Raw genomic sequence first — 26,932 nt, 5'->3', positions numbered from 1 at the left:
ATATGTCATAGTTAAATAATGCAACAGAAAAATTGCATTGGCTCATGCATTGTATTGGGCATTTTTGTTCACATACACATTTTTAAAAGTGCCTTCATCTTTATCTGTCTCCCTCCACCCCCCACTGTTAATAATAAGGCTCTTGCGTGTCTGGGGACGGGAACTCGTAGTCCTTGGACTTGTAGTCCTTATTTGTAATTCAGCTTACTCTCTGCGTGAAATCATAATACTCAGTTTACAGTATCACAGGGGGCTGCTGTGGCAATGTTTACAAATATTAGCAGCCTAAAAAGAGAGTAACTTCAGTTAGGAAATAAGCAGCTAGGGCAGACCTGCTGATTTCTACTTAAGCTTAACTATGAAGAATGAGAGAAAAGAAATGCAGAGGACAAATGACAAATTGCTTTTAAAATAGGAGCTTCCCATGAAACAGCTGCTCACCTCCCAGCATTATCAAAAACTATTGTGAGTGCCATCTAATCTGATAATTATCTTTGCATCAGCCTATTATCCCTTCTACTGGACCCAATCTTGGTTGTGACCTCAAGTACATTTATACATCTAGCTGGAAACAGAGTAAATGCACAACTAAAGGTGGGCTATCAGTATTCTGTATGTGTGTATAGGATAACTCGGTAAAGTGAAATCTAGTGTCTGGCATAGAATTTATAGCAACTTTGGAGCTTCACATTGTTATGTTTAAAGCAACTTTTGAACTGTCAAACTTGCATTAAAAATGTGGCCAACTGGGAATGGGGTCATAGTGCAGTGGCAGAACATCTACTTTGCATGAAGAGGGTTCCAGATTCAGTCCTTGGCATCTCCAGGTAGGGCTGAGAGAGATTCCTGCCTGAAATCTTTGAGAGCTGCTGCCAGTCAGTGTAGACAATTCTGAGCTAGATTCACCAGTGGTCTGACTGCTTCCTGTGTACATGTGTAGACTCTCTCCTTTGAAAAGTACCATGCTTATATTGACATCTGAAAGTTCTGGCTGTGGCAGTTTATCTGTAATGGCAATGTAATGCCTCATGCTATAGTTAGTCAATAATGAGCATGTACTTCCTATTTCACTTCTCAAGTAATAGCTAAAATGGTTTCAAAAGTAAACATCTATACCATCAAATTTTAGGCCCACTCATTGAAATTTGCCTCTGTTGGTTTAAATCTTGCTGAAACCCATGACATATTACAGGGTCATGTCTAGGGATGGAGGAGGGTGCCACTGCTTATGAGTGGACTGCTATGGTCCCTTGTTAATGTTCTGAAGCTTAGTCTGTATCTGTACCTTTGGAGGAAAGGGAGCTCTCGTAGGAATTTGTAAAGCTCCAATGGGTGTGTGTACTGTCTATATTTTACATTTATATCTCACTCTTCCTCCAAAGAGTTCAGAGCAGTATCCATGGTTGTGTTTCTCCTCACAACAGCCCTGTGAAGAAGATTAGGCTGAGAGAGAAGTGAGTGGCCAGAGTCACCCAGTGTGTTTCATGGCTGAGTGGGGATTTGAACTCAGATCTCCCTGGTCCTTGTCCAGCACTCTAACCACTCCACCATGCTGCCTAGTAAACAGACTAAATGTAAACATCCAGACTAAATGTTATGCTTGTAGAAAAACATGTGTTGGGAGACGTTTAGAAACATACGAATTTGGGAGAGGTGAATGGGAAGTGTGTGTGGTGGGGGGGGGGGAGAGGGTTGTCACTGAAAATAGTCCCTTCCTTTTTCTGCAGCAGAAAACATTATTCCATGAATGCAACATTAGTCTCGATGTTGGCCAATATTTTTAGCCTACTTTCCAGTAGATTTATGAGATCAACTGGCATTCCGTATGTTCATGTGTGTGTCCCCACCATTACCTTCACAACGCCTGGACCAATATGAACCAAATTGGGTACAGTTGTAGGGACACATAGGGACTCCTCAATGGCATAGTTTGCGATGATGTCATCGACCCTGATTCAAGATGGCAGATGTATAAACCTTTGAGGCACAAGTGGGCTAACTTGTGAACTGCCTAACCGATTTGAATCAAATTTGCTACAGCTGTAGGGACACATGGGTAAACCTCAATGGCATAGCTTGTGATGATGTCATCTACCCCAATCCAAGATGCTGGGTGCATGAACGTTTGAGGTGCAAGTGGGCTAACTTGTGAACTGCTTAACCGATTTGAACCAAATTTGCTATAGCTGTAGTGACACAGTTGTAGTTAGTGACACACAGGGAAACCTCAATGGCATAGTTTGTGATGGTGTCATCTACCCCAATCAAAAATGGCGGGTGCATGAACGTTTGAGGAGCAAGTACACTAACTTGAGGACTGTTTAACCGATTTGAACCAAATTTGGTTCAATTGTAGTGAGTGACACACAAGGGCACCTCAGTTGTGTAGTCTGTGAAGATGTCGTCCACCCCAATCCAAGATATGTAAACATTTGAGGCGCAAGTGGGCTAACTTGTAAACTAACCAATTTGAAACAGCTGAAGAGGTACATGGGGAAACCTCAGTGGCATCGTTTGTTGTTTTATCGTTTGTGATGATGTCAACCACCCCAATTCAAAATGGCGGACACGTAAACTTTTGAGACACAATTAGGCTAACTTGTGAACTGCTTAACTGATTTGAACCAAATTTGCTACAGCTCAGTGGACAGCACCCCCCACCCCGATCCAAGATGGCAGACACACGAACATTTGAGGCGCAAGAGATCTAACTTGTGGATCTTGATCTGAACCAAATTTAGTCCAGTTGTAGAGGTAGTGAACAACTTACTAGAAAAACTTATTTCTTTCTCAAAAAGCATTGGGGTGGAAGGAGAACAGTTTGAACTTAGGCCATGGAACAGGGGGGAGAAGGGGTTAACCTATTCTCTGATCATGACCTTCTTAGTTCCTTGATGCAAAGCTTACCTCTTGAAATAGTTGTAAGCCATGGAGGAAAAACAAATATACTGACACGGGTATTGTACTCCTTTTGTTTTTCCATCTGCGTCTATTAGCAGGAGAGTGTGTGTATGAGTGATTTAACTCAGGGAAATGGCCTGGGGGGGAAAGAGTTTAATATTCCCTACCACTATGCCATGGCCTGATCCAAATCAGGGGACCCCCTTGCTACTTTTTGAGAGCAAGATAGAAAAATATAGTGAGCTCCAATCATGGAATTCCATGTCACATCTAATTTGGACTTACCTGCAACATTATGCCTGCATCATGTTTTGTGTTATACTGTATTGACCCAGCAGTTGGGATATTTTATCTTAAACAGCCATTCACTTGTACAATAAATATTAACCTCAGGCCATTACAGATATACTTTTATTTGTTATTTTGTCTCCTACCTTATATTATTTCTTAATTAACTTTTTAGAAACATTTTTGAGATCTCTTGTATTTGTATATGCATTGTAGATTGGGACACCCTGCAGTTCTGAAAAGATACATAACACTTGGGCTCCCTCTGATTATGCACTTCTGACCACCCAGAGCCTGTCAGACTGTAAAAGTTAGACCTTGTAATGGAGGAAACTGTCAGCCTGACTTATGTAAACAGAAGCTTTGTTTCCTTGTCATTGTTCTTGTTTGTTTTCATTTGCTTTTCTGAGGATTAGCTTCCCTTTTCTTCCCATGTTCATGTTCCAAAAGACAGGATGTTCATTTTCCAAAATTTCTTCAATGCAACAACAGTTTGAGCCATTTCCTTAAGTACTTTCCTGGACATGCTTTGGCTTTCTACATCTTGAATTGGGGTGTTCTGCATAATGAATTCTTATGCAGTGGCTGATGCTGAACTAGCACGATGATCTTGGTACAACATTACTTCAAAAGAAGCAGAGCAGGCACATCCCCTGCTAACTGGGCAAAGAGGCACCTTTTAACGTGGTGATTTTATTTAGCAGGGGGAGAGTAACTGGCCCTATCCACCCCCAGCACAGTACCTCCAGTGACTGTTGCTGGTGTCTATCTTATGTTTTGTTTTAGAATGTGAGCCCTTTGGGGACAGGGATCCATCTTATTTATTTATTATTTCTCTGTGTAAACCGCCCTGAGCCATTTTTGGAAGGGCGGTATAGAAATTGAATTAATCATCATCATCATCATCATCATCATCATCATCATCATCTTCAGTACTGCAAATGTACAGCCTGTGTTACCAGATATATTTCTTCCCAAGGAAGTCTCTGGAAGGTAAAGGAGAAACAGTTGTGGTGGTGAGTGAATATTCCTGTTTGAAAACAACAACAAACAACAACAACAAATATTTATATACCGCTTTTCAACCAAAAAAAAGTTTCCAAAGCGGTTTACATAGATAAATAATAAACAAACAAACAAATAAATAAATAAATAAGATGGCTCCCAGTCCCCGAAGGCTCACAATTTTAAAAAAACATAAGACAGACACCAGCAACAGTCACTGAAGGCACTGGGCTGGGGGTGGATAGGGCCAGTTACCATCTCTCTGCTAAATAAAGAGAATCACCATGTTAAAAAGGTACCTCTTTGCCCAGTTAGCAGGGGTTTGCTAGCACCAAAAGATGTTTGGGCTAAAAGAACACCCTATAAAAACCATTAAGGTTGTCCACATGACCATATTCGGTGGGGCTGGGGAAGGCGGAGGGGAAGGCAAGATACAAACGCCTTTCCCCACATGATCCTTGCTGCTCTGGGATTGCTCGCACCATGCATCCACACAACTGGTGCACAAGTGATCCTGGAGTAGTGAGGGGACAAGGGGAAAGAAAGATGTGACCTCCCACAATGCACTGCATGAGGAGAATGATGTATTGGAGGATTTCTCCACTGCCAGGTGCTCCTTCCACCCAGCTCTATGGAAAATGGGGCTGCGAGCAGCCCGAAAATGGGGCTGCCGACAGCCAGAACAAGGTTCCCTCACTGCCACGACTGGGCAGTGAGGGAACCTTGGCTACTCAGTGGAAGAGCACCGGGATCAGGACCAATCCCAGCGGTTCTCATGACCAGCCCTATTCAGACCAGCACTGCCCTACCCGGATATGACTGGTCATGAGAATGGCTTCTTTTTAACTTCAGAACCCTTCATGTGGGAGGCAGCAAGTAGATCTTTTCTTCCTGTGTCTACTATCTGTGTAAGATATTGCTTAAAATAAGGTATTCTGCATTTGAACAAACACCAACTCCTAAGTATCTGATATATCAGCTCTATTTCAAGAGTTCTGAACTAAATGGGGCATAATAGAACAAATAAGAGCTGAGGTAACAGCATGTGAATGAAGAATATTCAGTTGGCCTAGGCTTTCACTAAACAAATTTTAATGCATTATTTGCTACCCTAGACTTCAGTTTGTTTGTTTGTATTCAATTTCTATACCGCCCTTTTCAAAAATGACTCAAGGTGGTTTACACAGAGAAATAACACATAAATAAGATGGATCCCTGTCCCCAAAGGGCTCACAATCTAAAAAGGAACCTAAGATAGACACCAGCAACAGTCACTGGAGATTCTGTGCTGGGGGTGAAGAGTGCCAGTTACTCTCCCCTGCAAAATAAACAGAATCACCACGTTAAAAGGTGCGTCTTTGCCCAGTTAGCAGGGCCGAAGTTAGCAGTTGTTAAAGTATGGGAGGAGGGGAAAGAGACAGGGGGCTTAGGGAATTTTTCTGTTTGACATCAGGGAAACATGACTCAGGGCTGAGAGAATGTGGAGCAAAACCTAACCTATTCAGAAGGAATAGAATTCCCAGAAAAACTAGACATGCAGGAAATGCCAGGCTGCTAGTATAACTGGTCATGCAAAGGTTTCTGAGCAGGAAATCATACTCTCTCAGACTGACTGTGTGACTGTAATAATGTAATAAAGGTCATTTCCCCAGCAGCATATCTTAAGCACAGCACAGTCTTACAAAATGAATGTTTCTATTCTACAGACATTTGCACTGAATTAAGTATTATTGTGATCACCACCTTCATTCCAGAAAGTCTTTCTTCCTCTTGTTGTGAACTACACCTGGTTTCGCCCTCTGTATATGCTCAGCGGGAAAGAGGCAAAGTCACATCATACACAAACTGAATTGGTTCTTTAGGATCTGGGCGCGCAAACAGAGATAGAGAGAGACACACTCAGAAAGTTCAATGGACTTTATTATAGAAAGTTGCTCATCAGGATAAAATTCAAACAGGTCATCCAAATTAAAAACATGTTTCTGATTCAAGGTGTAGTGCAATGTGCCTCGCTATCACATGTATGGGCAATCAATAATTACAGCTGTCTAACAAATCCTAATAAAACATTTAGAGAGAAGCAGAGAAAGAAGAAAGAAGGGAGGGCTTAGGACAGAGATGGCAGTCATTAGTAGGAGGGAGGGAAGCGGGGAGCAAGCTGATCTGTGCGTTGAATAGGCATCTCACCAGGTTCACGAAGAAGGCTTCAAAGGATTTGTTCATTGCTGGAGCCTGAGAGTGATGCAGGCTTCATGTGCAAGGAGCTGGTGCTGGATTTCACAGACAGAGTCAGCCCTTGGTTCTTCGACCCGCAGCAAGAATCACTGAGCAGTCTCTTGTCTGCAGGTTCCATGCTTCTGCTAACTGCGCAGCTCGACAGCAAGCTCTGGGGATGCACACATGAGCACAGATCTGCTGGTTAGGCAAAGCTTGCTAACAATATGTTCAGTGAGCTCCATTCTTTATAATTGTTTCTTCCTTTGATCTCCATAGAGTCTATTCAAAGTATCCTCATCCTTCCTGGATCCCTAAAAGGTGACAATTTGCTGTTACCCTCTGGATAGTGTCTTTTAATTATTAATAGTAGTTCAGGATGTTAGCTCAGTCCAGGGTGAGCTCCATCTCCTGTTAGCTGCTATTTGGGGAGATTGTTCTATTGAGATTTGCCCAAAGCCAATCTGGATCTCTGAGCTTGCAAATGGGCATAATCTCTTGTCCCCAGATTTCTGGCACCTGGTCCCCCAAGAGTGTTAAAAGGTGTTAGCAAAGAAAAATCACAGCTACAGGTGTTTTCTTTGTGTGCATCTACCTAGGGTGGAATTTCAGTTCCTAGCTTCCCAGATCCATTATCTGATAGCAAGTTAAATTTTAGCACTTGGATAGAAGCACTTGTCATTCTCTGGTTAATGCATCTGAATTCAGGCATTAATTTATTCCTTAATAAAATGGAATCAGACACAGGCCTGGATTCCATATTACTCTGAGTTGGTGACTCTGGGTTTAATGTTGGGGTCAGGGTATCCCAAACACTCTGTAGGTAAGTAGAAGAGCTCCCAATCTTTTAGCTCTCAGCTGAGTGAGATTCTGGGGGAGAAGGGCAGCATTTTCAACTGGAAAACCTTTTAGAGTATTGTGCAGGGGCGTAGCTATAATTGAGCAAAAGGGTTCAAAGAACATGGGCCCCCAGCTCCTGAGGGCCCTCCAGCTCCACCCCTCCCTATTCTCCTCATTATCTCCCACACTCTGGGGGACCTCCAGAAAGAGGGATGAACATGGCCCCCCTCCCCCTTAGCTACGCCCCTGGTATTGTGAAGAAAATAAGTTTGCACTCACAGTGGAAAACAGAGGGGTTTCCTCCCTGCATTAGCTCCAGGCTGAAGTCCTATTTGCCTGTGGTCTCATGACATGGCTGCACTGCATTTTCACCAAGTCTTTCCCATTATGTATTTGAATTGGTGTGTAGCTGACTGTTCTATGCACATAGAGACCCTCACCTGTCCTAGATCCTGACATGATGAGGAAGGAGGAGGACATTGCCACTGGTGTTTCCAGTAGTGATGCTGCTGAAGTCTGAAAATAATATCAGAATACATTTTTTTCCAGCTTGTAATGCCTGGATGTATTTCAAGATCTCCTTTGCTCTGAAATTCTTCCTATGCTGCTTGGAATTCAGACTGAGAATATTATGAGTTTATGTGCCAATTCTGCACCTGTGTGGTCTGCATTCATCATACTAGCTGCTTAAAGCCAGCAGCCATTGTTGGTGCGTGCTCAAAAGTTGATCCTTTATTATGATGAAATTGTTTAATCCTTTATTATGATGAAATTGTAATTGGCTGACTAGAAACTTCTTTAAATGGAGCAATGGTTTAGCGAACAATAACTTTGCTCCAGTTCTGAGCCATCAGTTGGTCTAGGAATACCCAATTCATAAATGCCAAGGACACTAACTGCCTGTGTATGGTCTGATCATAATGGAGGGTGGTCAGCTGATGAAGTGGCCAATTCGGTCCTTCTCAAGCTATGAAGAGCCCACAAACCAGGAAGAACTGCTCCAAAGTTCCTAGTAGAGGTTATAGCTTGTCTTGCATTGTTGGGGAAAAGATTCACATACATGGGGTTCATGCCTGGTTGCTTCCCTTGTTTGTGTGTGGGATTGGTGAGAGCTGGGGAAAGCCTCACAGCTTGGAGCTTTGGTGCTAAATGAATTATTTTTTATTATGGTGCAGCCTGCCCTCGCACTACATTTCTGACATGGCATTACAAGAATATGCATGCATGCATCCTGAAAAAGAACACATGCACAAAGAATGACAAGCAAATGTAATTCCAGTTCCATTCAGAATCAAACCAAGGGCTGTTTACTCATCACTAGTTTCCAATGCATAGTTATTCCTGTATCACACGACTGATTCTTCCAAGACCTTTGGATTGTCATGGTACAAACATAACATCTACTCTGGCCTATCAGTACAAGAAAGCATCTTTTTCTGCCATTCTGTACTTTAAATAGAGCTGGGTGGTGCTACACAAGTTTAGTAGCTACCTGATGTCCCTTGGGTCAACTGGTTTAAGACACCAATCTTTTTGATGTGGCTACTAAGAGCGTAGAGGTCTTTATTTCCAAAAGTCCTATAAGATGGTTTGATATTCTTCAGTAGACACACCAGACATAACGTGAGTCTAAAATGTCTGCCACTGCTGTGGCATACAGCCAAGAGAGTCACATTGTCATTTGTATCTTTTTGTCTGGATTAACAGACAAGCCATATCTTCATATTTTTAATCTCCCATGGGCTTTCTAATTTCCTTATGTTGCATTCTATCTAGTAGTCTTTTATGTTTTATGATTTTAGAAGTTTGTCCCAGGAGGATCCTGTAGAGAGTAGAGTAAGAAAAGAAAGGAGTGGGAAAGGAGAAAGGGGGGAAATGGAGTTGTTTCTGAATAAAAGTCTTAGTTAAACCAAATCTTAGTTAAGATTACTTAACTAAGCAGCTATAAAACTTTTGGCAACAAGATTTTGAACCAGCTATGAGTGTGAACCTACAAAGCTTGTGAAAGTTCCTGCATCTTTCTTTCATTGCATTACTGGGCCTACATTCCTGAACTGCTGCCTTCTGCTATTGCTGCTGCTGATTGTTTATCCAGCTTCCTGACCTGCACAACCCTGAAGGTATTTCCCCCCCATTATCAGTCCTGTGCTCTTCTTGTTCACTGGATGCCCACTGCAGCATGGCACAAATCCCACCACCACCTTTTTTTCTTGTCCACCCCAAGAGAACATATTCTTCCCAGAAGTAATTAAGGTCTTATTTTGCTGCTTCCTCCTCACTATACAGGCCCCTGATTTTACTCCAGCAAAGCAGATGGCTTTATTGTTTCACTGCTTGGTCCCTGAAGGCCAAAGAATATACAGTATACTCATTTGCCCTTTTCTACCAACTTGGGAGGGGATGCAAGCCCTTATGAAGCTGGTCTTCAAGTCTTAGACTGAAAGCCCTGCTCTCACTTCTTTTGACACCAACAGACACACCATTGTAACACTGATGCTGTTGGAGATCCAGCTTCAGATGGCATTGATCTTTTGCACCAGTAACCCTAATGACCCCTCTATGGATAGAATGTACTCAGGAACTTCTTGGGAGTGACTTCTTTCTTCTTCCCAGAATGCTCCTAGCTCTGCCTCTGAGCACCATGCTTCTATAGGTCTCTCTCTGACCAACATGTAGCCAGGAGTTAGATATAGGTCTTTTCCTGTCTTAATGTACTTCTGAATAAAGTAGATTAGTTGAACCTTACATGAATCTCCATGCTCATCATTTATAAGCCGTTGCCCCTGAGACTCTGTTAACTTCTGCTGTAATGGGAGTGAGTTAGCTCCTGCTATATAAGTAATTACCCCCAACAGATGCTTCTGAACATGGTTTGGGTGCTGTCTTGACCCAGCAAAAAGGGGGCAGGGAAGTTACAGATGCCTTTGATTTGAGGGTGCTTCGAAGTTTTATTTTGAAATTGAAAAACAAGCTCTAGCATGTTTCTGAGCAGTGTGGCACTTCAGGACTTAACTTGTGGGGCAGAAGTCTGCTTTATTTACTACTATCTGCTTTATTTACTACTCGGGGATCAAACCACCCAGAGACATAAGTTTTGGGTGGTATAGAAATACGTTAAATAAACAAACAAACAAATAAATAATGTGACCCCAGGAATAGCCAAATGGATCACCAGACTTATGGACTTTGATTTCTAGGTGGAATATTTGCTAGATATTTGGAATAAAACTGCAGATTTTCTTGACTCCACATCTAGGCCAAGAGGAGATCCCAGAAGAAGAGGATAAAGGAGTAGTGATTGTGCAAATAGCTTCATCCACTCATGGAGTGATCATGTCTTCTGAATGGAAAGTGGCCCTTAGTGCTGATCAAGTGCTTACTGAAATTAAACCTTACATAACTAATGGATGGCCATGCAAGAACAAGGTACCTGAACATCTTCAACCATACATGCATGTAGCGAGTGAGCTGTCCCTTCTCAATATGCCAGTGCTGAGGACTGATCATTTGATCTACCCCCTTGACTCCAGTAGAGTATCCCAATGGTCCCTGGGAAAAACATGCTCTGGATATAATGGGGCCTTTTGATAACCAACCCAAAAAACACAGATTTGTTATAGTGCTGGTGGATTACTATTCCATAAGAACATAAGAACAGCCCTGCTGGATCAGGCCCAAGGCCCATCTAGTCCAGCATCCTGTTTCGCACAGTGGCCCACCAGATGCAGGAGTTGAAAGGGGCATGCCTTCTCTCTTGCTGTTACTCCCCTGCAACTGGTACTCAGAGGCATCCTGCCTTTAAGGCTGGAGATGGTCTTTAGCCCTCCGGCTAGTAGCCAATGATAGACCTCTCCTCCATAAGGTGGCCAGAAGTTTCATTTGCTGACAGCATTACTACAAACAAGGTGATCCAGTTCATGGCTGCATTTTTTTTGTGAGAGAAAGTCCTCCCAAAGAACTACTGAATGAGACACAACTTACCTCATTTGAAATAGAACAATACTTGCATAACCATGGGATAAAATACACTACTTCGAGGGAAATGGTTTAACGGAAAGAATGCACCGGTTAGTGAAGGAAAGTTTACAACTGGCTACTATGCAACAACAACCCTGGAAAGAGGCAAACCGAGAAACTCTGAGGTCATTCACATAATAAAAAACTGTTTTAGCCAGGTTTGGAAGCTTTGTGTGCTGGGTATCTGGGTAGCTTTTCCTCCTACCTTGCTTCCACACAATCACTTCTACCCAGGTTTTCTTCCAAACTTGCTTCTACACAACTGAAAATTGGGAGCACACACAGCTCCCAAACCTGGCTAGAACAGTTTGTTATTGTGTGAATGACCTCTTTATTTGCTTATCGAACTACTCCTCATTCTACAACAGGAAAATCACCATTTGAACTGCTGAAAGGATGCAAAGCTACCACCAAACATACCCAATGGCAACAACTGATAGGGGTTTCCGTGCCATCTCACCCTGAGGATGCAGAGATTCGTGATCAGGTAATGGAGAAGCAACAAAAATATAAATTGTATGTGGATTGGAAATGGGGTGCAAAATGGCAAACATTTCTGGTGGGGAACTTTGTTTGAGTACAGCTGCCCTATAAAGTGAGAAAGGGATGTTCCCAATATTCTGGACCAAAACAAATAATCAAAATCTGAGGAGATTCTGTCATACTGGATGATGGAAAGAAATGGAAGAGTTCAAGACTTTCCAGCATGCATACTATGAGACAAGAGGGAAGGGAATCTGATCTCAAGAGAGTAACTGGAGAGGACTTTGATTTTGACTCCAGTTTTGACCTCACAGATGAAGCTGATTAAAGTGATGGACAATCCTTGGTACCAGAAGAAAAATCACCAGCAGCTTCTGTGCTGGAGACCCCAAGAATTAGAAGAAGTGTGCATGATAGACGACCACCTCAAAGACTTCAAGACATTGTCGCTGAATTTTAAATCAATTCAATTCTGGCTGATATAAAGGATATAAAGGAAGGGTGTATTGTACTCTGCCTAGTAGTCTTTTGTATGTTTTGTGATCTTAGAAGTTTGTCCCGGGGGGAATCCTGTAAATTAGGGGTGTAGCTACAATTGAGCAGATGAATTCAAAGAATCCGCCCCCCCAACTCTGAGAGCCCCCCAGCTCCACCTCCCTATTTTCTTCATTATCTCCCTCACTCCGAGGGGTCACTGGGGAGAGGGGCAAACACGGGTCCCCTCTCCCCTAGCTGCACCCCTGCTGTGGAGAGTGGGAGAGGGTGGAGTCAGAAAAGAAAAGGGTGAGAAAAGAGAAAAATGGAGTTGTTTCTAAGACTACTTCATGATAATGAGGGAAGCAGCTCTAAAATACTTCTGTTATTCCAGGGTTTGGTCTTGGTTTAATTTGCTGTTGCACTTGGAGCCCTACATATCACAGAAAGTATTGCTCAACATAGGGTTACATTTTCCAAGGAAGCACTGCATACTGTAAACAAAAGCAAAAGGTGTTTGGTTTCTGAGCCTTCTGTTTAAATGATCTTTTGCAACTGAATCAAAATACATTCCTGAGAGTTGAGCAACTGCTTCCATAGAAATTACAATAGCAGGTTTTTATTTACTTTTTTCCTGCAAGAATGAGACAGCCCACCATGTCGGACAGAATTCAGTCCCAGATTCTTTCTGCACTGATTCCTGTGTGGTGTGATCCCAGTACAATAAATGATATACTTTAAATGAAACTTCAGTAAGTCAGTTTGGTATGAACAGTATGTGCTGCTTGACCCAGGCTACCTAAAGTCTGTGCCAAGAAGTTAAATATGTAATTTGTATAAATTATGCAAAAACAGGTGATGCTATTCATGTGCTGGCTCAGTGCCTTGAGGCTGTCAGGACCTGGATGTGCCAAACAAACTCAAGAATAATCCCTCCAAGACTGATTTGCTCTTGTTCAGTTTGTGATCTGGCCAATTGCCGTTTGTGAGTTTATCTCTTGACGGGGTTGCACTTCCCTTGAGAGAGACGGTTTGTGACCTGGGGGTCCTTCTGGACTCATAGCTCTTGCCTGAACCGCAGATGGAGGCCGTGGCCAGGGGTGCCTTTGCCCAGCTTCAGCTGGTTCGCCAGTTATTGCCTTTTCTTGACCGGCAGGCCCTGGCAACAGTAACTCATGCCTTTGTTACCTCTCGCTTGGATTAGTGTAATGCGCTCTACCTAGAGTTGCCTTTGAAAATGATTCAGAAGCTTCAACTAGTCCAGATTTACAGCGGCCCGCCTCCTCATGGGTGGCTGTAGATTTGATAATGTTACACCTCTTTTATGGTCGCTGCACTGGTTGCCAGTTCGCTTCCGGGTCCAATTTAAAGTGCTGGTTCTCACCTACAAAACCCTTATAGGCTTAGCACCCTGTATATCTCCAGGATTGCCTCTCTTGGCCAGTTGTATCCTGTCCTATGAGGTCTTCTCAGTTGGCCCTCCTTAGTGTCCCAGACCCTGGTGTAGTCCGTGGTGCCTGGGCCTGTAGGAGGGCCTTCTCTGTGGCCACCCCTCTTCTTTAGAACACACTCCCCCACCCCTGGATTCATTCGACCCCCTCCTTAGTGGCTTTTAAGGCCCTTCTCAAGACCTACCTTTTTCTCCAGGCTTTTGCCCTTTAATTTATTTTTTAAAAAATTACTGCTATTGTTATTGTTCACCGCCTAGAGTCTTTGGAGGATGCAGTATACAATTTTTTAAAATAAATAAATAAATAAATAAGCAAGCAAGCAAGCAAGCATAGGATTCTGCTGTGAGTATGTAGGTTTATATTTTCAGGTTTGTAACCTGAATTACCAGCTCATTGTCCTGATGTTTAAGTTTTGTAGTTCAGACTTTGCATACTGATCTGTTGTATCATTCAAGCAAACATTTGGGGGATAGGGCGTATGTACAAAATGATAAGTGACCATCCTTCTTGTAATGAATTGTGCTTTGGAGCCACCCTGAGAGCCCTATCTCCAGGGCCTGAGGTAGCATGTTCATCTCTTCAGTGCACCAAGCACACCAAACCCTCCCCACCCTTGTCCATTCTCACCCCATCTGTGTGCAAATTTCCCCCCAATCCTGCCTGATCACCTCCTGATTACCTTACCCGGATTGGGTAAGTGTCCCATGTGCCAGTTGTCCCCCGCCCCCTATCTTCCCCCAATATTTCCGTATCTGGTGCTGGTGATAGCAGCAGCTGCCCTCTCTATTCCTGCTCTACTTCCTATTCATCCCATCTTTCCTTTCCAAAAACTAGAAGGTTGGGGGGAAAGAGCCAGGAATTTACTCAAAGATGTCACTCTGCACCACCCTCTGTCTTTTGACAAGGCAGCATGGAATGGAAGGGAGGGACAAAGAGGGTGGTGGCAGCTGGAGTGTGTCAATCACTGCCAAGGGAGATTTAGGGGATGCATCTGAAGGAGGCCAGCACACAGTCCACTGCCTCCACCCATGTGCTGCCTGGAATGCTCACCTCATCCATCCTCATTAGCTGGCCGGCCATGCTAGAGCTGCTCTACGTAGCCAGATCCACACATGCAGCAGAATAAGGAGATCAAATAGACTGTATTGCTTCAGACTGCAGTTGGGGGGACTACTTTTGAATGGTTCCTTATGTAAAAGCTTCCCAGCAACACAAAACTAGAATATTTAGAAGGAAAGATTTAATGTAGCCCTCTACTACAGCTCTTTTTACATGATGAAGCACTGAAAAATATGAATGCTTCCATGAGCCGTTTATGGAATTCAGTTTCCCACCTCATTCTGAGTAAGAAAAATCAACTTTGAAATTAAGGGTTGCATTTTCGTGAAATACATGTTATTATATTGTCTACTTAATGCCATACCTCTTCCCTACAAATTGAAATGCAGATTCTTGATGGGCATATTGCCCAAATTAGCCTTAACTGGCAATGGGCACAGGCCAGGGTGGAACACCAAATTCAGCCTTGGACTGTGCGTCTTCATCTCCGGCAGTGAAAATCAATCTAAATTTTAAAAGCAAACATGGGAACCTGTAATGTGTTTGGAAGCCCAGCGGAATGCAAAGATAATTGAGTGAAGGTTGCAGGGGAAAATAGTAGAGAATCTGGGGAAATATATGTGTTTATTTTTTAAAAAATATTGATATTCCAGCCCTGCAGCACAGCCCTCCAGTGGTTGTTGTTGGTGTCTATGTTATGTTTCTTTTTAGACTGTGAGCCCTCTCGGACAGGGAACAATCTTATTTCTTTTTCTGTGTAAATTGCTTTGGGAACTTTTTGTTGGGAAGCAGTATATACATATTCATAATAATGCTCAGAGTGGCTCAGGATGGCTTTGCTTTTTCCAAATTTAGGAAGGAGCACAGCTGAATCTTCTATATCCCAGCAATGAAAGGGAACAGCTAGATCATCTTGGATGTGCTACACAATACTAGAATGTGTGCACATGATGGTGGTGATTGGCTCTGTCTGTAACTGAAAGGGGATCTGGGGTCATAATGAAAAATGCTGAGGTTGCTACTCCTGCCATTTTGAGGCTGAGTGAGTTTACAGATAGATAGACAGATGGATAGATAATTTTATATATATATATATTCTACAGATCAAGGAGGAAAGATATATTTCTCTTTCACATATACACACAATGATATATTCTAGCAATATCTATTTGTTCTAATTATGAAAATAGATGTCTGTGGAAATCCATACAAATGTCTTAGCTGGTGAGGAAACACAATGTTTCCTCACAATGATATACAATGAGGACATATCCTCAGGAATGCATGGCATTCCTTACCTCACTTTCATATTCTCCACAGGATATTTACGAGTCAGACAGGACTGAAACACTTGGGTATCTAGACATACCAAGGAACTGCTGAAAAATGTGTGCACATGTTTTGGGTATATCACTATGCCATAGATCTTCCCAACACCCTATTTTTATAGAGTTATACATATTATTCATGTGGAATTTGTCAGAGGATTATCCAGATTTTTAAGCTGTAAATTTACAGAACGCTGATATTGCCCCATACTACTGAAAAAGTTAATGACTGAAGGGGGAACATAATAGTTTGAGTTGTACGCAGCAAGTGGATAAAGAGAAATTTTTCTTCATCTACCCTAATACAAGAACTCAGGAGCCCTATTCAGACGTTATATCCAAAACCAGTGAAGTGCCAAAAGCAATTTGGAAGTCCCGCCTGGCCTGTCACTTGTCTTCTCAATCTAGCCACTCACAGTTACAGTGGTGTTTTGTATAAGGAAATGTTGTGACTGTGATGACTGGTGCTTCAATGATCAGGAGTCTGAATCAGGGATTCTCAACATTGGGTCTCCAGATGTTATTGGACTTCAACTCCCATAATTCCCAACCAAAGGCCACTAGGGCTGGGGATTATGGGAGTATCTGGGGACCCAACATTGAGAATCCCTGGTCTGGATCATCCCAGGCTGCTGATCACAGAAGCACCAGCCATCACGGTTATGGTATTTCTCTATGCAGACAAATGCTACCATAACCATGAGCGGCTAGGTCAAGGGGGTGCATTACATACTGGGGTGGGACTTCCAACCCACTTCTGGCACTTCTAAGCATGTTCATTGGTTTTGGACAACATCTGAATAGGGCTCCTGGCATCCAATGAAAGTAGGTTAGGGACAGACAAAATAAAGTACTGTTTCCCACCACACATAATTAATATATAGAATTCACTTTGTGATGGACTTCACTTAAGTGACTTTTTAAATGATTAGACACATTTGTGGAAGATAAGTCTATCAATGAGTATTAGCCAGGAGAGCCAAATGAAACTATTATATATTGCCTTTACCTTTCTCCTTGCCATGGCATCCCAGGATGTTCAGTTGCTTCAGCTGTGCCACTGCAAGTAGAACCACCCCAAAATTAATAGCTGCCACAAACAAATGAGTTACCAGAGCTACAGAACTTACGTATTATGGGGGAAATAGAAGGGAGACTGTGCACTGGCATTCTGTGTTTAGACAACCAAAGAAGAATCGATTTAGTCACAGCCTCTGGTCCTATGGTATGAGGGCTTAGTACAAAAATGTTTCACTTCTGGCTACCAATACCACATTTTAGGTAGATGTTGTATGCATATGAAAGTTTGCAAATCCACCAGGAGACACACTCTTACATACACACACACACTGTAGGGAACACTTTCCAAAACAGCCCCAGAATATTATATATATATATATATATATATATATATATATATATATATATATATATATATATATAATATAATATGAATGAATATATAGAATATTATATTTATTATTATAAAAGTCCCTCAGTAGACTGTAGAGTCTAAAGTATTATACCCGTGCATGGTGGAAAATGTTGAATCCGATCGGATACAAACAGACAAAAAAATTGTTGAAAAAGCCAACATGCCCCACCCCCCACCAAAAGTGTTAGTTGGTCAAATTGGGTCAGAATTCCTGATATTTTTTCCTAACATTCAGTGGGTGATTTTGAGGGGTTGTATGTTAGTAATTGGGGGATGAGGTGAGCAGGGCAACTCACCACGAGAACCCATCCGGTCAGATCGTCCTCCAAGGGGGGCTGCCTCTCTCCCCATCCTGATTTCCAGAATACTACCTTTCAACACACACACCCCACTAAGTAAGAGAGAATTTCTCTCTAACTTAACTCTGGGGTAGATTTGAGGGACTGCATGCTGGAAATGAGGGGAGCAGGACAGCAGTCTGAAGGGGAATGACAGGGTGAGAGGGTCCCCCCTCGGTCCCCCCTGCTTTCTAATCCACCAGTTTCCAGCATGCAGTCCCTGAAAACCAGACCTACTGCAGAGTCAGAGAGAATTTTTCTCGGGGGCTTAGCTCCATGTTGTTGGGGTTACATGTTGGAAACCAAGGTAACTCCTATAGGGACCCTCTGTGGGTCCTTAATGGGGAGTTGCCTTGCTCCCCCATCCTCTGATTTTTCAGGATGCCGTGCCCATCCCACCCACCCCCAGAGAGTCAGAGAGAATTTGTGTCTGACTTAGCTCTGGGGTGATTTTAAGGGGCTGCATGCTGGAACCTGGGGAATGAGGCAACCTTCTACAGGGACCCTCTGACACTGTGGGTCCTTTATGGGGAGTGACCCTCCCCACTGCTTTTGGAAGGGGAAAAAAACTATTAGAGATTATTGGTTATCACTTGAGGAGGTTGACAAGAGGCACATTTACAGCACTTATGCTCTAAAGCCTGCCGAGGGGCTACCGAGGGGCTATTTTGGAAGGCACCCCCTACAGGCCACAACATGTGTAGGAAAGCATGTCTTCTGGTGGATTTGCAAACTTCCATATACATACAGTATCTACCTGAAATCTGGCACTGGTAGCCAGAAGTGAAATATTTTGGCATCATTTGACGCTAAGCTCTCACACTAATATGAGATTATAGCTAAAGGTTCCTTGTTCTTTGGGTTAAATATATAGTAGGAAAATATACTAGGCCTATAATTCATTATCATACCTAGTTCAAAATGAACCTCACAGCTATAGCATGTGAAACAGCAAGGCACATGCTAGATGGTGCCTTAAATAATGTATATGCATGCATACTGGTATCAAGATGCACCCCTCACATACACACTCTCAAGCTGAAGGCAGATAACAGATAGAGGACTCCCGGTATGCACTTCAGCCACACTACAAGTGCGGCTGAGCTGACAGGTGAGCATGCCAGTAAATCAAAGCCTGGTTCAGATTGCCAGTCTTACATTGCCTTTCTCCACTCACCCATTTCCTCACTTGCTCCCACCACTGCCTTCTCCTCCTCAGCTTCCAACTGGGGAAAATTAACAAAGTACCCTGAAGCTTCCAGGCATTGTCCATGGGAGTGCTTTGACAACCTTCCCCCAGCTAAAGGAGGATGGTAGTGGAAAACAGGCTGGCAGGCAGGGCAGAACTGTCATTTCAAACCAGCATTCAAATCATTGGCGTGCTGGTCTGTTTATTCATGAAACTAGAAATAAACCAATGTGAGTGAGCTTATTTTATGTCTATCTTCACCTTGGAAATTTGACTTCTAGAGACTAGCAGCAGGAGGGGCTTACAATTCAATAATGGTAAACTCAATGCACACACTTTTTAAAGGGACTCACCAAGATCTGCCTAAAATACGGACAAAACAGGGACATGACTTATTAGGAACAGGTACCAGAAGATGGGCTGTCTGTAAAGAAAGATGATTGGTGCATATGCTTGTGGCACTGGTGAGGGTGGATCGTGCTGGTGGCTGTGGTTATTTAGAATAGGATCAATAGAAGGCTCCTTAAATAAGGATACTATGAATTCTTATGGTTTGCTAGCAAATAATGATGTAAATATTATGTACCTTAATTTTACAGATAGTTCAAAGCAAATAATGATGTAAATGTTATGTACCTTAATTTTACAGATAGTTCAAACTTGGTAGAGGTGTAAAGCAGCCAGTCTTAACTTATAAAACTTATAGAACTCAAATGTCTAACATGCCTGAACAGATGCATAGCAAGGTTGGAGTGGGCCTGGGGACGAGATTTTAAAATAGGCCCCTTGCTGCAGATTAACAAAGGAGACTTTCAACCATTCAGTGTGAGCCTAAGTATGTTTTCTCAGAAATCCTAACAAATTCAATATTGTTTGCTTCCAGGAAGATTTTCACACGGGGCTTTAAACACACATCTCCTCTGGAATGGAGGAGTTGTGTTCACATATTGGCCAGATTTACCCCGAAGTCCCTGCGAGTTGTTGGGGAACAGTTCACACGCAATTCGGGGTTTTCACTGTTCATTAGAGTGTAGCCCAATTTATATCTGGAGTTTAAAAAAATCCACTGTTTGCGTTGGTTTTTTGGGACAACTTCAATTTTGCAGTAAAGTCTCCCAGTAAACTTGCAGTAAAGCCTGCTGTGTGTAAAAGTCCCAGGTAAGTGTGTGGAGATTTGCAGCCTCGGGCAGCAAATCTAACCACATTTAGCTGGAAGTACATTTCACTGAAACCTAAAGGACTTACTAGCAAGGAAAGCATGTCTACTTAAAAATAAACCCCATTGCATTCAACAGTCTGAGATCTATCCCTGGTAAGTGCATATAGGATTGCACATGCTCAGGGATGTAAACCAAACCAAACTAATTTGTACTCACAACATATTTTGCTCCTTATAGGAGACAAAATCCCCTCCTTATAGGGGACTTCAGTAAGTCCCACTGAAGCAAGGAAGATAGGTGGGGAGAAATAGAGAAAAGAGCAAGAATTAGCACCATTCCTCAGGAGAAAAGGTTTGGGGGAGAATGAGGAATCCGCCTCTTCTTGGTAAAATTTTAAGATAGATGAGACAAGGAGCTCCCAAAGTTACTCCCTCCATCCTAAAAGTCATTCTCCCTGATCCCCAACGTGGAAGGAGGGCTGGTTGTGGTCTCTCACAGTACTGAGATAAAAAACACTCTCTGCAGGAGCTCAGAAGCAGGGCCCTCCCTAGGGGGATGCAGGGCTGGGGGCAAATCAGCATGTGCAGGGCCTCCTCAATATGTCATATCATTACAGAATTATATTGATTGATGACATACAGTGTAATAGTGTGAGTGAGGTTTTTGGACATGTCCAACCAGCTTGGACATATAGTGCATTTCTAAAGAAAAAAAACAAAAACACAACACATGCTTCACGGTTGTTACAGTCCTTCTGGGTTGCAAACCAACTTGAACATAGTGCATTTATTATACTATACTATACTATACTATACTATACTATACTATACTATACTATACTATACAAAATTGTTTGTTTATTCCAGAAGTTTTTGTAATTTTCTGCCATGAAACAATCCACTTATAGGACTTTTTAATGTTTTCTTTAAATTCAAAAAATATTAAAAACCAACAATTTGTCCAATCCATTTCAATTTAAATATACATATTCCTCCCACCCTGCCCTACATCTCTGTTCAATACCAAAGTCCTAGGCCAAGTCATTTCAGGTGATCAAATACTAGATGGCAGAAAGGGGGGTGTTTTACCCGTTTTTATGAAGGCAAAGGGCAGATTCTTCCATATGGGGGTGGAATGATGATCGGGGAGGGGGCTTCAGTTCCAGAAATTTTTGTAATGTTCTGCCATGAAACAAGCCACTTATAGGACTTTAAAAAGTTGTTTTTAATTTAAAAATATATGTTAAAAACCAGCAAATACTCCTAATTAAATATTCAGAGTCTTCTCAATCTGCCTTACCTTCCTCCCGCCCCATCAAAGCCCTATGACAAGCCAATCCCTAAATATCTGGGTTTGTGGGGGGGGGGTGATAAACACAAAAAGGAAATCACATTCTACCTCCATTACAAAGCAGGCAAAGGCTAGGCAGGGGGTCTGCAAAGAGCTGTGGTGGGCGAGGGCAGCCAGCGCTGGGCACTCTGCCTCCCTCCTTCCTTCCTTGCTGCCTGGAGCGCTTCAGGCTTCAGCCAGGCCTACAGGGAGGGCTCTCTAGAAGCCCCACCCACCCACTGAACTGCTGAGAGGTGGACAGGGAAGGAGCTGTAGCAGCTTGCAGGCTGCTTAGCTTGCCTGGCAAGCAAACAGGAGAGAGGGCGAGCTGGCCAGGGGGCCTTGGGGGGCCCCTCCATACCCTGTGGGCCTAGGGACAATCGCTCCCCCTTGTCCAATGGGCCCTATGTCCCTGTGCCTGAGATGCTGAGCATCTTAGGAATCGCTTTAAGAAAGACAGCCCATTGTAGCTATTTCTTCATTCCATTATCTTACAAAAGTCTGGAATACGTAATCCTAAATTGCACAACTTCATCACTACTTAATAAATCCTCAGCATTTATATAGCGCTTTTTGAGTAAAGTGCTTGACAGTATCTTGAGGTAGCCTTTGCAACAACTCTGTAATGTAAGTATTATTATCCCCATATTGCAGTTGGGGAACTGAGGCTGAGAAGGTGTAGCTTGCCTAAGGCCATCTAGGGAGCTCATGCAGAGGTGAGCTTTAAGCCAGGGGAATCCTGGGTCACAGCTCAGTCTCTTAGCAAGGGTAGAGCTATAACTGAGTGAGTGGGTTCAAAGAACCTGGGCCTCCCGGCTCCTGAGAGCCCCCCTCCCCATTTTCTTCATTATCTGAGGAGCCACAGGAGAGAGGGGGGAACACAGGCCCCCTCTCCCCTGGTGTCTTGCACTTGAATTATCTTGCTTCAGGGTGAGAGATTTCTTGGTTTGAATTTGAAGCCTCTATCCGGAAACAGTACTTTTTCTTTCTGCTACTATTGTTTTCTTAAAATGCTTGTTTTTGAAAGCTGAACTCAACTTTGCTCTGAACTGCTGTGACTTAACTTTCATAACAGACTATGCAGCAGATGAGTGACCACCGCTATGACAAGCTTACAGTTCCTGATGACACTGCAGCAAACTGTGTATATTTAAACATTCCTGGCAAAGGTCATATTTTGTTGCACCGGGCCCCTGAAGAATACCCAGAAAGTGCAAAGGTAAAAGCAAAAATAATAGTCTTGTTCCTATAACATGCTAATCAGTGCTAAGTTGATAGCTGCAATGAGAAAGGAGCTGGCTGGCCTCCAAAATCTACTAGCATTTAATGCACGAAGAAGAAGAACGAAGCAAGAAGAAGCCTAATGGTCGGGTAGAATGAATGAGTTTGGGGCTAGGGACAGTTTTGAATAACAAAGCTTGTGTCCTGAACAGTGCTGGGCTGAAACACTGCCTCAATTTTCACCGCAAAAATAGTCTTCAGCAAAAATTGAGGAGTATATTCAACACTTTTGTGAAGAGGGGCAAGTGATGAAACAGTTTGGGGCTTGGAGGCAGAGGTGCACCTAAGTAATTTTGGAGTCTGGAACTAAAGGCTTTTGAGACACACAGCGCCCCCCCCCGCGCGCACACACACAGTATTTTAAACCCATTTAAAATGCGACCACACCACCTGTTCACATGGTGGCATGATTACAGCATAGGAGACCTAGCTACAATTCATAGTTCCTTAGGAGATCTCTTAAACCTACTAAAGAACAAGGAATTGTGGCTATGTCTCCTATACCTGAATCATGCCATGATACCTGAATCATACCATAAATGGAAAGAATAAAAATATTATTTGCACTGGGACACATTATTAGGAATGGATGGCAGCCTAAGCATCTTCCATCACTCCCTGCCCTTTTTTAGGGTGAGGGATTCACACTGAAGGCTGGAATGCTTGTTGCTGAGGTCAAATTTTTGATCCATTGATTCAGTTTTAGACAGGGGCGTATCTAGGGTAGGACAGGCAGGGCACGTGCATTTGACCACAAACTTCAAAGTGTCCTTTACCCTATAAAGGGCAGGGAATGATGGAAGATGCTTAGACTACATTCCATTCCCAATATCATGCAACAAGTGCTTCTAAATAGGTCACCTCTGTAGGCTTCATCAGACTGAAAGATGTGCACGGTCAACAGTATTAGTGAGTGTGTGTGTGGGGGGGGGGGGGGTCAGGACAGAGCAGTGGGGGGGCCACAAGTGATTCTGGGAGAAAGACAAAGTTTTACGAGTACAAAATATTTGATATGTAAGCACTCTTGTGGTAATAAAAATATGTTCTTTCTTTTTCTTTAATAGGTCTTTGAAAAACTGAAGGACCACATGCTGATCCCCATAGCCATGACAGAGCTAGAAAAAGTAGATGGGTCACTCACTTGTTCTTCTGTTCTTATTAACAAAACTTCACAATTATGAGTTTACAGACTCCCTCCCTTGTACCTGGCAATAATGTACATGCAAGGTAGACGAATCTGTATCCACTTTTATTGGTTTTATTGACAATCTACTGTACCACTGTGCTACTAAACTTCGTTTACAATGGTGCCCCTTCAGATGATAATTAAGGTGTAGATATGTGCTTTTCCTGGACTCTGCAGCATGCTTGTCTGGGCTAACAGAAGACCATTATGGTGTTTAGTGGTTTATGTAGCTGGTGTGAAAGTGGGCTAGGAATCAGAAGCCACTTCTAATGTTACTTTTGATTGACACATATCTTAATACTCATGTCTTAATATCACTTTAAGTGATTAGATGCATTGTAATTTTGTGTACATTTCACTCGCAAGTGGGTCCCAGCCCTTAGGCCCAGGGTTCCCAAAGTATGGTAGAAACCATTTCCCTAGGGCCATATGTCCATTTGCTGGTGAAGATGTCTCTTTTTCCTCACTTTTAGCCTCCTTTTTTACCTTCCTCTGCAGACCAGTTCTGTGAAGATACATGTGCCTGGAAGTACAGTGCTGAGCTATACCCCTGTGCTCAAGATGCCATTGTAACACAGATGGTAGGGACCAACGGTACAATACTTTAAGGTCATTTCACACAACCATAACAGGGGTGGGGATGGGGGAAAGTTAGGGATGAGCCTACCTCCCCACCCCCTGCCATCAAAACGTGCAAGGAACTCCTCTTCAGCACACCAGTGTGCACCCACTCAATCTGCACTGCTCCTGGCAGCATGGATCGCTGGAGGCTGGGAAAACGATGCACCGTGTGATGAGTGTGGTGCATTGGCAGATTCCCCTGTGAGTTGGGCACTCTAGGCACCCAACTCTGTGTGCGCTTGGGCTGCATGAAGCCCGAATACACACACAATCCCAAACCTGGGGCTGGGGGGGCGGGGGGCGCTCGCATTATCTAACCCTAGTTAAGGGCCACGGTTAGAAGTCAGGCTAGTGGGGGTGGAAGCACCAGATCAGGAGCTATCCCAGTGCTCCACACAAGCAGCCCAAGAACTACCAACCATTTTTAAAATGGAAAGTAGCTGCAGGAGACTTTAGGTCTGAGCAAAGAAATCACGGAGAGAGGGATTGCTTAATTCTTTCCCTCAGGTAATTTTTCCAGTCAAAACTGTCCCCTTTAAGCAGTTTTTCCATTTGCCAGGGAAAAGATATGGTACAATATCTTTCCCCCTATGGGTGTAAAAGCAGCTTGGGGGAGGACTTTGAGTGGGGAAAATGCCTAGAAAGCATTAAGTAGTCCCACCCCCAACTCAATCCTGAAGCTTCTCAAAGTGAGGGTGGTGACAGCGACCACAAGCAACTGCTGTGTAACTTGTAGTTTGGTCCTCACATCTCGGCATAGCTGGGTACAGACACAGAGTAACACCTATACCTTTAGCAGGACACAAGGCCATATTAAGATGAATTTCATGCCCTCAAACAAGACAGTTGCACTTAGGTGACCCCGAGTTATTTGTTATAATGAGCATCCCCATCGAGGATAAAAAAGTCTGAGGACCTGCATTAGATTGGTTGCTTCTATGCTTTCTTGAATATATCTGGTGGGAGTGAAATTTAGATATGACATTTTCACATGAGACATAAAGCAGTATTTCGCTTTAGTAGTTTATAACATGAATGAGAAGTCTACATTGGCCAGAATGCTCATTCAGTTGGAAATGTTCTGTTCCACCTTCTCTTCTCCATTAACAATAAGACATTCACATAGATAATATAAGAGAAGCTCAGAAAACATCTTAAGCTGTTTTTTAGTAAGCTCATGTATGAAAACTGCCTTAAAATGGGCACGCATAGCTGACACTGGTCCACATCCAGCGCAGCATTAGGCAGGTGGTAGCGCTATCACCTGTGCTGTTGCTTAGGTCGGAAACAACATGGACAGCATTGCAAAGAGCACTGTTTATTTATTTATTTATTTATTTGAAACATTTAATATACTGCCCACTCCGAAGACTCTGGGCAGTGTACAAAAACATGCAAAGCAAGACTTTTGCAATCTTGTACAAGTGCAAAAAAACACAATCATGTGAACACAATTGTGCAACAGTACAGCCACTGGAAATAATGCCCATATTACTGTTTGCACTGTTTGTTGGCAGTTGTATAAGAGGATTCTTGTGCAAATGCATCGGCATTGTTTCCAACTCTTGTAACAGCACAAGCAGTAGTGCTACCGCTTGCTAATGTTGCCACTGACTCTAAGGTTGGTGTTAATGAAGGGTAATGTAGGAATCAGCCCTGATTCTAATAATCTCTGGGTTGTTTTTGTTTGTTTGTGCCAACTTTCTCTTTAGTTCCATGCCTCATTTTAGTTTTTATCTTTTTTCTCTGTTGACTTTTATCCCTCTTTTCTCACTCTTTCCCGAACATCTAGATAATAGGTAATTGAACAGAAAACTCAATAGCATCATAAGCCTGAACTTCTGTGTAGTGTGTTCTGCAGTACCAGCTGCAGTGTAAAAACAAAGGTGCTCATTATCCCACAGTATCATGTTGCTACTTGTGCCTGGGGGAAGGTGCATTTGAAGAGAATTGTGAGCAGAATCCATTGCATAATGCAGGTGGCACTTGGGGGGAAGGTGTTACTACAGGGAAGTATTCAAAGGGGATTTTATTATAGTAGCCTTGAATTACAGCAAGGTTTAAACCGTTTGTGTGTCCTCGAACTGAAACAGTGGCCTGTTTGTTTATCCCTTTTTTAAAAATTCAGTGAAATTTCAGGTAGATCAGAAATAAGTCTTACATCAATCATGTACTAAAAACAATCAGTGTGATTATGAGAATCTCAGAACTGATGTTCTGACACCCATGTGTCTCATCTTATAAATAATAACACATTTCTTCCTTAACTCACCTTTACCTATTATGCTTTGCTGTTTAGAATTTGTTTTGTTTTGTTTTGAAATGGCATTTGA

At 42.8% G+C, this 26,932-nt stretch overlaps 1 protein-coding gene across 2 annotated transcripts in view; it reads left to right on the top strand.

The window, feature by feature from the left end:
* The window catches only part of DDAH1 (dimethylarginine dimethylaminohydrolase 1), a 221,108-nt gene extending 197,080 nt beyond the window's left edge, over window positions 1-24,028 (top strand). For both annotated transcript variants that reach the window (XM_053247793.1, XM_053247792.1), the window contains exons 5-6: window positions 22,587-22,730; window positions 23,857-24,028. In XM_053247793.1, the coding sequence (XP_053103768.1) occupies window positions 22,587-22,730; window positions 23,857-23,973 (261 nt within the window). In that variant the 3' untranslated portion in view covers window positions 23,974-24,028. The remainder of the gene's footprint in view (window positions 1-22,586; window positions 22,731-23,856) is intronic.
* The last annotated feature ends 2,904 nt before the right edge of the window (window positions 24,029-26,932 follow it).

The sequence above is a fragment of the Hemicordylus capensis genome, chromosome 4, assembly GCF_027244095.1.
Source record: "Hemicordylus capensis ecotype Gifberg chromosome 4, rHemCap1.1.pri, whole genome shotgun sequence".
Lineage (NCBI taxonomy): Eukaryota > Metazoa > Chordata > Lepidosauria > Squamata > Cordylidae > Hemicordylus > Hemicordylus capensis.
Note: the sequence above shows the minus strand (reverse complement) of the source record. Positions and strands in the feature narration are given on the sequence as shown.